We start from the raw sequence: 12,955 nt of genomic DNA, 5'->3' as shown, positions 1-12,955 counted from the left end.
TAGGCCGGCAGCCGGTCAGCCGGCTGGGAACACCAAACGTATACAATTCAAGCAAGGATTAGGCAAACGGAATTCCCAGCCGGTAGCCCGGCAGCCGGCTACCCGGCTGGGAGAACAATGAGCTCAAGATCAAAGGAAGTTACAGGAACTTCCCAGCCGGTCATAAGGCCGGCAGCCGGTCACCCGGCTGGGAGTTCCCATAAAGCCCAGGAGTCAAGATGAAGTCAACGTGCCTCCCAGCCGGTCAGTGACCGGCAACCGGTTGCCCGGCCATGGCCGCCTGATTATATCAAAAATCAATTCAACTTCCAGGAACTTCCCAGCCGGTCATAAGCCCGGCAGCCGGTTGACCGGCCGGGAGCGCATACCCGCATTTCAAGCCCATTTACAAATCCTACCCTAATCTTGGTGCAAACTATATATACCCCCTCCCTTAATCAGTTGTACACACAACCCCAGATCTAAATTAATTTCCCTTCCCAAGCTTGAATCTTGTTAATTACTTTGTTAATCTTTCCCTAATTAGAACAAGTTCTTCAATTATTACATCATACTTAGTAGTAGAAATTAGGTTGTAAGAAGATTGAAGGTTCCTCCTTCCTTATTTTTCAATCCAAATTCCTTTCTTGCTATTGAGTTGGTATTATTTCTTTCCCTAATTTCATTTGTTTACATTTGCTTTTCCTTCAAGTTTTGTTTGATTGTTTATGTTAGGATTCCAATCTAGTTGTTTGATTGTTGTTATTATTTCTCTTGTTCATCTTTCCTTTGTTCATCTTTGTTATTTACACCCAAAGATTGAGTCTTTGATTTCCTTGTGTTAAAGATTGAATCTTTGAGTTACTTGTGTTAAAGGTTGTGTCTTTTAGTTCAATCCTCATCATTATTAGATTAAATTATTTTTCCTCATAATTATTGTTGATTCATTGCATGATTAGTAGTAGAATTTATTCTCCCACCATGTTTATGCCTAAAGAAACCATCTTTGTTGCTCCTATTGCTTTTAGAAACATGATTAGTGAGTAGTCTTTCACTAAGACTCGGTTTTGACCCGACATGAGTAACTTCACTAATTGAATCTCATAAAGGCTAATTATTTGGGGAAATTGGTGAGGGTAGTTTAGAGGAATGATTTGGTTTATGGGCTGTTTTTGGGTAGTGTCGACTTGTGACCCTTGTCCACCAACGAGAGTTGGTTAGGTTGTAAGTTGTGTACCCGGGATTTGACCCTATTGCTAACCTAGGTTGAGACCGAAAGGGAGAACCAAGGGAGGATACCTTTAGACTAGCGTTTGAAATCGACCTTCGAGAGGAGGAGTGGGATGACCCGGATTATGATGAGTACTTAATGACCTTGACCAATTTCTCGACCTCCTTGGAAAAGTGCACGTTTTTGGGGTTGTTGAGTGTTGAGTTAAGGATTCCGACCTTCGAACCCGAGAGGGGGGTTGGTGGGTAGTGCTAGTGTCCTATTTCGAACCCGGGGGGGGGGGGGGTCTTAGGCGAATTAGAGCCATCTCATCCTCACCTAGTTACCCTTATGATTGGCCTAGAGATTTAATGGTGTGAAGTTATGAATTTTTTAGGGGAGAACCGAGTCTTAGGCCTTTAAATCATTTGATTTACAATTTATTATTTCCTCTTGCTCATTTACCTATTTCTTGTTTAGTTGAATTTCATTTTGTCTTAGGTAGTCTTAGTATAATAAATTCATCCTTTATTGTCGACTTAGCTAAACGATAGGATTAAAACAATTATTAATCTTCTTGACTCCTTGTGGGATCGACCCTCTATTTTGCACAACGATAAATCGTGCACTTGCGAGGTACTATTTGATAACCATCAAGTTTTTGGCGTCGTTGCCGGGGAGTTCGGCTAGATATTAATTGTTTTAGTTCTAGTTTAGACTAAGTCTTTTGTGTTACTAATCCTTCTCTTGAGTGTGTAGGACTTTTTTGCATGAGTAGGAGAACTCGAAGAGGCCAACCAATTGATCCGATTGACCACGAGATTGAAGCTACCGCAAGAAGACTAAATTCACTCCGTAGAAGAGGGCTTATAGAAACACCAACTTCCCATGAAAATTTAGTAGTGGAAGACTTTCGAGAAGAACCAAGTACCTTTGAAACTTTTGAGAATCCCTTTGCAACTCCGGGAGAAGAAGTGACAATGGTCGCGGTGCCTATGCGAGATAACTTGGCTCCGAAAAAGGTGGTGAATCCGAGTATCGTCAAGCCACCTATTCAAGCCAACAGTTTTGATGTGAAATCCACCTTGCTACAACTTGTCCAAGGGAATCAATTCGGTGGGGGAGCCACCGAAAACCCAAACGAACATCTCAACGAGTTCTTGGATAGTTGTGACATGTTCAAGGCCAATGGAGTATCGGAGGATGTCGTACGCCTTAGGCTTTTCCCTTACTCCTTGTGGGGAAGTGCCAAGGAGTGGCTTAAAATTTGTAAACCCGATTATGTTCGGACTTGGGATGACGTCTCCAAAGCTTTCTTAAACAAATATTTCCCACCACAACGAACCGCAAGAATCAAAAGTGAGCTCCAAGGCTTCACCCAACAAGAAGATGAGACTCTTTACGAAGCATGTGAGAGGTACAAGGGCCTCCAAAGGCTATGTCCTCACCACGGGATTGGGGATGATGAGCTAATCAACAATTTTTATGAAGGGTTGAACAATGAAATGAATATGAACCTAGATTCCGGCTCGGGAAAGGGGGCGTTAGATAAAATAGATCACAAGACGGCCAAAGAGCTTATTGAAGAGATGGCTTCTCCTACCTTTCATTGGAACAATGATAGGCACAAGAGGAAAGGAAATTCAATGGTTGAATCGGCCAATAATGTTGAAGTTAAAGGGTTAATTGAAGAGCTCAAGCAACAAGTTGCCTTGATGAGTTCAAGCAACACATCTAGCAACTCTTCTTCTATGAGGAACCAAGTTTATAGTTGTGAGATTTGTGGAGACCAAGGACATCCACCAAATGAGTGTCCTTTGATGGTAGGAGAGGGCAATTTCATAGAGCAAGTGAACGGAATATGGGAGTCTAGTCCGGCTAAGCAAGCATTTAACAACAACCAATATCATCCCGGAATGAGAACCCACCCAAACTTCTCCTATGGTTCACAAAATGTCCAAAATCCCACCTTCCAACAAAAACCACAATTCACACAAAACTTTCAAGCTCAAAAACCAAACACAACATTCAACCAAGGTCCACCGGGTTTCCAAGGAAGAACCTTCCAACCAAGACAACAATTTCAACCACTCAATCCACCAAGCAACCCACCTTTCCAACAAAACTCCCAACCATTTCAACAATCCACCCAACCAAAGTCAAATGTGGAGCTCATGATAGAGCAATTAATGAGTTCTCAAACACAATTCATCAACCATTCCACTCAAAAACAAGAAGAGACAACCTCATCCATTAACCAACTTAGGATCCAAATGCAAGCTTCTCAACGGATGACGGACAATCAAATCTCCCAATTGGCTTCCCAAATGAGCCAACTACAAGCCTCTCATGGAAAATTCCCGGGTAAAACTGAGGAGAATCCGAAAACCATAAATGCTATCCACTTGAGGAGTGGTAGAGATTTGGAAGACCGGACATTTATCAAGAAAAGGAAGAGTGGAAGACCGGGTGATGAGGTTGAACCTCAAATCATGGTTGAACCTCCTAAGGGAGTTGAAGAAAAAGGGGTTGAAGATGAACTTGTGGAGATTGTTGTGGAGACTCCAAAGATGATTGATGAACCAACAAAAATTGTTGAATTGCCAAAACAACAAGTTGTGAGGACTTATATGCCACCAATTCATTTCCCACAAAGGTTGGAAAGAGCTAAACTTGAACAAAAATATGGAAAGTTCATGGACATGATGAAGGGAATCAATATCACCATGTCCTTCATTGATGCCCTCAAGGAGATACCAAGCTATGGAAAGTTCTTGAAGGAGCTAATTTCAAACAAAAATTCCTTGAGTCCAACAACAATGGTGAACTTATCCAAGGAATGTAGCGCAATTCTTATGAATGAGGCTCCTCAAAAGCTTGAAGACCCAGGGAGTTTTTCCATACCTTGCAAAATTGGGACCGTGCATATTGAGAGAGCCTTGTGTGATTTGGGGGCAAGCATTAGTCTTATGCCCCTTAAAATTTTCAAGAAGTTGAAGGGTTATGAGCTTTCACCAACAAGGGCTTATCTCCAACTTGTGGATAGGTCGGTAAGATACCCAATCGGTCTTGTGGAGGATGTCTTGCTCAAAGTGGGTAAACTTGCATTCCCATGTGACTTCTATGTAATGGACATCCCCGAGGACTCAAATATTCCCATCATATTGGGGCGCCCTTACCTTGCTACAGGGGGTGCCATGATTGATGTGAATAATGGAAAGCTTTCTCTACAAGTTGGTGAATAAAAGGTAGAATTCTCCTTGAACAAGGCCATGAAGGAGCCTTCGGAAGAAAAGTCTTGTTACATGATTGACATGGTAGAGGAATGGGTTGATATGAAGAAATTTGAAGAAGACAAGGGTTTGCAAGGATTCCTTGAGGGCAAGGTAGAAGATTGCAAAGAGCACCGGGAGTATGCTTTGGCCATGGAAGCAACAATTGAAGAAGACCCGGACAAAGAATTTGAGAGCTTGAGAGGAGATGGTAAAAAGGAGGAGAGATCCACGCCTCCTCAAGTGGAGTTGAAACCTCTTCCCTCTACTCTTAAACATGCTTTCCTTGGCCCTAATCACACTTACCCTATTATTGTCAATAGTGCACTCAATGACACCGAACTTCAAAAGTTACTTGATGTTGTGAGAAAATATAAGGATGTCATTGGGTACTCAATTGATGATATTAAGGGGATTATCCCTTCTTTTTGCAGTCACCGCATTCATTTGGAGGATCAGGGTGCATCTTCCATTGAGCCTCAACGCCGCCTTAACCCCGCAATGAAAGAACTGGTTAGGAAGGAGGTGTTGAAGCTCTATGATGCAAGTATAATTTACCCTATCTCCGATAGTGCATGGGTGAGCCCGGTGCATGTTGTGCCAAAGAAGGGCGGGGTCACGGTAGTCACCAATGATAAGAATGAGCTAATTCCAACAAGAATCACAGCCGGGTGGAGAATGTGTATAGACTATAGACGTCTCAACAAGGCGACTAGGAAAGACCATTTCCCCTCCCTTTCCTTGACCAAATGTTGGAAAGACTTGCCCAACACTCTCACTTTTGCTACCTTGATGGGTTTTTGAGGTTTTTCCAAATCCCGATTCAGCCTAATGACCAAGAAAAGACTACTTTCACGTGCCCGTTTGGCACCTTTTCTTATAGGCGCATGCCCTTTGGGCTGTGCAATGCGCCGACCACATTTCAAAGATGCATGCTAGCTATATTTTCCGAATATGTTGAGGATATAATGGAGGTGTTTATGGATGATTTTTCCATCGTAGGCACCTCATTTGATTGATGTCTAGCTAATTTGAGTAAGGTCTTGAAAAGGTGTCAAGAAATCGGTCTAGTCTTAAATTGAGAGAAATGTCACTTCATGGTGACATCCGGAGTTGTTTTGGGTCATGTTGTGTCAAGTAAAGGCTTGAAAGTTGATCAAGCCAAGATTGAAGTGATTAAAACTTTACCCCTTCCCACGAATATCAAAGGAGTTAGAAGTTTTCTTGGGCATGCCGGTTTTTACCGGAGATTTATCAAGGATTTTTCTTTGATTGCCCGACCTTTAACATTGTTACTTAGCAAGGATGTGCCCTTTGAGTTTACTAATGAATGTTTGAATGCTTTTAATAGGTTGAAAGAAGCTCTCATCACCGCTCCAATTATGCAACCTCCCAATTGGGGAGAACCTTTTGAGTTGATGTGCGATGCTAGTGATATAGCGGTGGGAGCAGTGCTTGGACAAAGAAAGAATGGCAAACTTTATGCCATATATTATGCAAGCAAAACCTTGGATGAAGCTCAAGCACACTACACCACCACCGAAAAGGAGCTTTTGGTGGTCATATATGCTATGAACAAGTTCCGTTCCTACTTGGTGGGCTCTAAAGTAATTGTACACACTGATCATACGGCATTGAGGCACTTGCTAATCAAGAAGGAATCGAAACCACGCTTGATCCGGTGGATACTTTTGCTCCAAGAGTTTGATATTGAAACTAGAGACAAGAAGGGTGTGGAGAACGTAGTAGCCAACCATCTCTCTCGGCTATTCCATGAAAATATTAAAGATGGGCTACCAATTGATGACTCCTTGCCGGATGATCAATTGTTCGCTCTTGTTCTTATGGATGTCCCTTGGTACGCGGATTATGTCAACTACTTGGTATCCGGGGTCATCCCACATGACTATAACTCACATAAGAGGAAGAAATTCTTTCATGATCTAAGGCAATATTTTTGGGATGAACCTTGCCTTTACAAATCTTGTGCGGATGGGATAATTAGGAGGTGCATTCCAAGTGAAGAGGTGAAGCCGATAATCTCTCATTGCCATGATATGCCAAGTGGAGGGCATGGGAGTACAAGGAAGACCGCCGCAAGGGTGCTCCAATGCGGTTTCTATTGGCCTACCATATTTCATGATTTGGCAACTTACGTCAAGAGGTGTGATAAGTGCCAACGAAGCGACAATATTTCAAGGAGGCATGAGATGCCAATGAACTACATCCTAGAGGTAGAGTTGTTTGATGTATGGGGTATTGATTACCAATGCCCCTACCTTTCCTCTTATGGATTCGAATACATACTTGTGGCGGTAGAATATGTGAGTAAGTGGGTAGAGGCTATTCCTACCGAGACATGTGATGCCAAATCGGTTGGCAAGTTCTTGAAGAATACTATTTTCCCAAGATTTGGAGTACCAAGGGTACTCATAAGTGATAGAGGTTTGCACTTTCATGAAAAGACCTTTGAGGCTTTGCTCAAGAAACACAGGGTTCAACATAGAAGAAGTCCTGCTTATCACCCCCAAGCAAATGGGAAAGCCGAGGTCTCTAACCGGGAAATGAAGTCTATTCTTGAGAAAACCGTGGCAAAGTCACGAAAATATTGGTCAACTAAGCTTGATGATGCTCTATGGGCATACCGTACCGCCTACAAGACTCCTATTGGCACTTCGCCTTTTAGGTTGGTTTACGGTAAGCCTTTTCATCTCCCCGTTGAATTGGAGCACCGTGCCTTTTGGGCGGTAAAATTCTTGAATTTTGACATGAAGAAAGCGGGAGAGAAAAGGCTTCTTGACATAAATGAGTTGGAGGAATTTCGCCTCGATGCTTATGAGAGTTCAAGGATTTACAACGAGAAGACTAAGAAGTTCCATGACAAGGCTATTTTGAGAAGGGAATTCAAGGTGGGAGACTTGGTTCTCCTTTATAACTAAAGGTTCAAGTTATTTTCGGAGAAGCTAAAGTCAAAATGGTCGGGATCTTTCACGGTGGTCCGAGTTTTTCCCGATGGGGCGATTGAAATATCCGATGGAGACCAAGCTTTCAAGGTAAACGGACAAAGGCTCAAGCATTACATGTTAGATCATAGATCCATATTAGACTCTCTAATAAAATTAATTTATCTCATAAATTGTTATTTAGGTGATCTATGTAACATGCATGCTAATATGAAAGCATAAAAAGAAAGTATAAGGAAAAACAATTTCCTTACATTGAATTTGTGGTAAAAAGGGCACAAGCTAGTTCACCTTACTAGCTTGTTCTTGAGCTTAAACCAAATGGAAGATCCTCCTTGCAAATCTTCAATAAGAAGATCTCCTTCTTGTTGCACCCAAGAACTACCCCAAAAATATTAACAAATATTGAACTAGAACTTATTAATATTGTACCCTTGATTATTAATAGAAATATTACTAACTAGTCTTAGTAATATTATTTATGTTCTTACTAACAAGCTTAGTAGTGATGATTATTATTTTAGAGAGATGTAGTAGAATTATTCACATGCAAAAGTGTTGAGTGAAGTAGTGAGGTAGAGTGAATAATTGAACAATATATGGAGTGTATGGGAAGGTGTTCCAGGTGTAATTCCGGAGCAGGATTTGTGACCACGTAAGCTTGATGAATGACGTCTTTTTGCTTGTCTCTTCCTTTCGGTCTCTCCTGTAAAGATGAACAAACTGAGGGCTCGGCTTGGTACCGAGCGTACTCACTCCGACGCTCAAGTCAGTAAACTTAAAGAGATTAAGTTGTGTGTTAACTTGGCAAAGTATATTGTAGAGAGATAAGGGAGTTTATACCAGATTTTCGGTTAGTTTTGGGATCCTTTTCTCAATGAGAGAAGTGGAGTATTTATAGACTTTCACCTTTTGTCACGTAGTGGCCAAGTGGCCAAGTGGCTAGCAGGTGGAAAGACTGTTCTACCCTCAGCCGAGGGACCCATGGCAGGCCGGCAGGCCTGGTTGACTCCATGCCGAGGGGACTGGATGCGAGTACGCGGATATGCCTCTCGGCCGGCTAGTTGCCGAGACCGAGACCCAAGTGACAGGCCGACAGGCTTCGTCGGTTAGGCTGTTAATACGTTGACTTGCTGTCTTTTGGCTTTGACCTTGCTCAATGTGTTGACTCGGTCAGCAGGTGCAGAATATGCCCCATCAATTTGCCCCCAGCGTAGTCTATGCCGTGGTATGGACCTTCGATGAGTGTTGAGCGTATTCTGCGCATGTTGAACTTCTTCCCCGGCTTCTTCTTCCTCGGCTTGGTTCTGTTCAGGCCGTACCATATCCCCCCTCCACATGGTTGTGTAATGGACATCCAATGTGGGAAAGAAAAATGGCGCTGGCCGAGACCAAGGTTGAGAGTGCCGTGTGCTTTTGATTGTCCCCGGCCGGTGCTGCCAAGCTTGGTTGATCAGCTGGCCGGTGGCAAGTAGATACCAAGGAGCGTGTCGAAGAAGATTGGTAACTGTATGTCGATTGACATTTCGTGGCTGCATGCCTGACACGTGGCTTGGCATTGATTGGTGGACGTTTCATGGCCTTTGCTCTGATTGGTCCGCTTCATGGGCTTTGCTCTATAAATAGAGCAGTTATCCCCTCATTTTGGCCATCAAACTTCATTTTCTCAAAAAATTTCCTCTCTCTTAGCTTTTTTGAAGAAATTTCTCTCTAGTCTTCAAAGCGTTACTCGGCGTAACACTTTCTTCCAAGGTAAACAAACAAATTTTTCCCAACTTATTATTTGTTTAAATAATTGTTGTCACCATGTCTTCTGCTGATGCTCAACCCAGTACCTCAGCGCCGGGGGGCGAACCGTCGCGTCCTGATGAACAGGAGCCACTGGTTGTCACCCCGATAGGGTTTGGGGTCCCAAGTCGCCTTCTCCTGAAATTGAGGAGAAATTTTTGGAGGGTTTCGATGATGATGATGATGATGAAGAGACCCAATCCGACTCAGGGAGGCCGCGAGAGAGGCCGCATTATTCGTGGCACGGCGAAGCCTGCTCGATCAATCCTGATCGTGTTTGGAGGAATAAGTTTGCTAGTTGTTCCGGTCCTGATCTTTTTGAAGACCATTACTCCTTCGGCAGGGGGTATAGAATTGTTGTCCCTGAGGGTGATCGGGCAGTCTGTTGCCCTCCCGAAGGCTGTATCGGCGTGTACATCAGACATCTGGAGTATGGGCTCCGATTTCGTCTTAATGAACACGTCGCCGCCATAATCAAAGCCATGAACGTCGTCGTGGCACAACTGCATCCGTTGGCCATTAGGACTATTATTGGCTTCGTGTGGCTTTGTCTCTTTAAGGGGGAGGCCCCAACGGTTAACCTGTTCCGCCGGCTTCATCATCTTTGGCAGACTACCCTAGGCGGCTCGAGGTGGTACAGCATACAGACCGAGCCGGGTTACGTCACCGTTTCCAAGCTGACATCTTGCAAGGACTGGAAGGGGCGGTGGGTATATGTTGAGGTGCCGGAGGACTATCCACTGCCCCGGTCCTTTCAGAGCCGCGTCAACTTGCGGTGTGAGAATCAGGGGGAGCATGATAGATATGTCTCCTGGAATAAGCTTAAGATGGACGCCAAGAAGGTCTATCTTAAGGAGGGCGAAGAGCGGCCAATGAGCTTGTTCGAGGCTGAGAAGGATGGCACGCCGAAGAGATGGATGCCCCCGACGCAGATCGTCCTTCAAGACGAGCTGCTTTGCCACGTCGGCCTCATACCGGCCCTCGGCCAGGGTGAGTGGGGTCGGTGTGAGGCCCACTTTTGCTTTTTATGCTTCTGTATTTGCCCCGGTTTACTTCTTTTACTTAACTCTTGCTTTGTTTCTTGCAGATCGATTCGGCCAGGATCTCTCCGTCGATATCCTAAAAAGGTTGGGACTCGACCAGGGCGGGAGAGTTGTTGAGCTGCATCCTAAGGCCACACCACGTGATCGCAGACCGGCCCCGCACGAGCTTATAGAGCAGGCGATGAAGGCAATGGATGTGGCGACGGCTCGAGCGGAGATCGGCGGTAACGTGCCGCGCCGGAGACCAAAAACAACGTCTACGGCGGCAACGGTGTCAACTCTAGCTCAATCTTCAATCCCCGTAGTCCAAAAGGAGCAGGTGGTCGTCGATGTCGAAGAGAAGGTCACCGTTGTGGAGGGTCCTCGTCCTTCAAATAAGAGGAAGGAAAAGACGCCTGCTGCTGCTGTTACCGAGGCAGGGAAAGAGAAGGGGTCAGTCGGCCCTCTGCCCAAGAAGGCTAGGACCGGTACGGATCTAACCCATGGCTCGGATTTAGCAGGTTCCTTAGGCGTCCCTGATGACAGGCTTTCTGATATGTCGATGAATGTTGACATGGATGCTTTGTCTGGATTTTTTGTAGATCAGCCGCCTGGTCACAAATCCTGCTCCGGAATTACACCCGGAACAATTGGCGCCGTCTGTGGGAAAATGACGTCTTTTTGCTTGTCTCTTCCTTTCGGTCTCTCCTGTAAAGATGAACAAACTGAGGGCTCGGCTTGGTACCGAGCGTACTCACTCCGACGCTCAAGTCAGTAAACTTAAAGAGATTAAGCTGTGTGTTAACTTGGCAAAGTATATTGTAGAGAGATAAGGGAGTTTATACCTGATTTTCGATTAGTTTTGGGATCCTTTTCTCAATGAGAGAAGTGGAGTATTTATAGACTTTCACCTTTTGTCACGTAGTGGCCAAGTGGCCAAGTGGCTAGCAGGTAGAAAGACTGTTCTACCCTCGGCCGAGGGACCCATGGCAGGCCGGCAGGCCTGGTTGACTCCATGCCGAGGGGACTGGATGCGAGTACGCAGATATGCCTCTCGGCCGGCTAGTTGCCGAGACATAGACCCAAGTGACAGGCCGACAGGCTTCGTCGGTTAGGCTGTTAATACGTTGACTTGCTGTCTTTTGGCTTTGACCTTGCTCAATGTGTTGACTCGGTCAGCGGGTGCAGAATATGCCCCATCAGAAGGGAAGTGGCGGGTGGAATGGAGTGTGGTAGTGGACAATTTTGTCTTATATTTTTATCTTACATCAAATGCAAAATCTAGTATAAGATAAATTATGGTAGTATACAAAATAAGGTGAAATTATTATGTGAGTAATCATCCACTACTCTTATTTTACACGGTCCACTTGACCATTTACGGGTCCATGTTGGTTCTTATATTTGTCGCACAAATCCGTATTATTTTTATTTTAAACATCGTATCATGTTTAAATACTTCCATAATTAATTCGTCCAATTCACTCCGTAAATATACGTGTACCACTACACATATTATTTACGTACTAATGTTAATCACATTAATCAATTAGTACAATTTTAGTAAATTAAAAGTTAATTAACTAAAACCCGTCTCCCAAAAATTATTATTCAATTATTGCATAATTAAATAATAACTGCCGCTCCTCGAGTTCGCAACTCCAAATCTCTCTAAAAATAATCGACTAACCTCTTAGTCTATAAATCAAAGGACTAAACAAATTGTATCTCATACAATTAATTAGTTATCAATTGGGGTTCGTTCCTTTAGGTGTGATCGAAAGGGGTCAGTTGATCACCGCCGTCTCACGACAATAACGTCAAACTCTAGTCAGCCAACCGTTATCGATTTACATTAATCAACTGACGAGGATCAAATAAATAAATATCTGATGATATTCCATTAATGAGATTTATTATGTTAACGCACTATTGTGGAGGACACTAACTCCAACAATCTCCCACTTGTCCGACACAAGGTGTGCGCTACCAATTCTCTTATCCGTTTTAATCTCCCACTCAATGCAAGGTGTCTTTCAGGTCGCACTTGCACATGAACACATTGCGAGTGGTTTTCTCGATCGGGAGTGTGACTACCTGACCGGAAAAATCTCTCACAGATTACTTTCGAGCGTGGCCACGCATTTGTAGTCATTAACTTCTCGAGTGGCCTAGAGATATAGTTACCCAACGTGGGTGGACAATTCCTTTATGCCCTATCTATCCTATTGCACAATACAGCTCACCATGACCTAGTAAATGCCCTTTTGCCCTCCTTTCACGGCACGACCTAGGACAAAAACTAAAGTCACTCGAAAACTGCACCTGCTCAGATAATAGTCTCCAGTCAAAAGAATCGACTCATTAGAACATCTTAGAGATCCCCGCCACGACCAGGCGTCTATAATAGAACTTAGGGACTCTCTAAATGGTCACTGTCCGGCAAAGTGTCACACACTCTGCCTATGTAATCGACCAGTCATCACGTATGACCTTATGGTGTTGAACAACCATCAATCGACTTACAATCTAGTCACTCCGAGACGTCACCTCATTAAGTGACTAGGGACAAAATACAATGTTTATCTTATTCACTTGAATAGTGTTCAACATTGTCTCCACAACTTATTCAGATAAACAAGGTATTAAAATTTAGTCACACTAAATAAAAGATTCATAAAAGAAATGAATGCGAAAACAATGAATGTGATTATCATATAT

At 43.8% G+C, this 12,955-nt stretch overlaps 1 protein-coding gene and 1 non-coding gene across 2 annotated transcripts; one reads left to right on the top strand and one right to left on the bottom strand.

Moving 5' to 3' along the window:
• Nucleotides 1-1,959: 1,959 nt before the first annotated feature.
• Nucleotides 1,960-4,434, top strand: LOC141616942 (uncharacterized). Its single transcript, XM_074434110.1, has 2 exons — nt 1,960-2,606; nt 2,814-4,434. The coding sequence occupies exons 1-2, from the start codon at nt 1,960-1,962 to the stop codon at nt 4,432-4,434; spliced, it is 2,268 nt and encodes a 755-aa protein (XP_074290211.1).
• LOC141625025 (small nucleolar RNA R71) lies at nt 2,539-2,645 on the bottom strand. Its single transcript, XR_012534824.1, has one exon. It is a non-coding gene; the product is annotated as a small nucleolar RNA R71 (small nucleolar RNA).
• Nucleotides 4,435-12,955: the final 8,521 nt, after the last annotated feature.

The sequence above is a fragment of the Silene latifolia genome, chromosome X (assembly GCF_048544455.1).
Source record: "Silene latifolia isolate original U9 population chromosome X, ASM4854445v1, whole genome shotgun sequence".
Taxonomy (NCBI): Eukaryota; Viridiplantae; Streptophyta; class Magnoliopsida; order Caryophyllales; family Caryophyllaceae; genus Silene; species Silene latifolia.
The sequence above is the reverse complement of the archived record's forward strand: the minus strand, read 5'-3'. Positions and strand labels throughout refer to the sequence as shown.

Excerpts from the sequence above, each read along its gene's own strand:
- LOC141616942 (XM_074434110.1), top strand. The coding sequence starts at position 1,960 with ATGAGTAGGAGAACTCGAAGAGGCCAACCAATTGATCCGATTGACCAC. Across the intron at positions 2,607-2,813 it reads CTTTACGAAGCATGTGAGAG|GCACAAGAGGAAAGGAAATT; the intron begins GTACAAGGGCCT and ends GAACAATGATAG.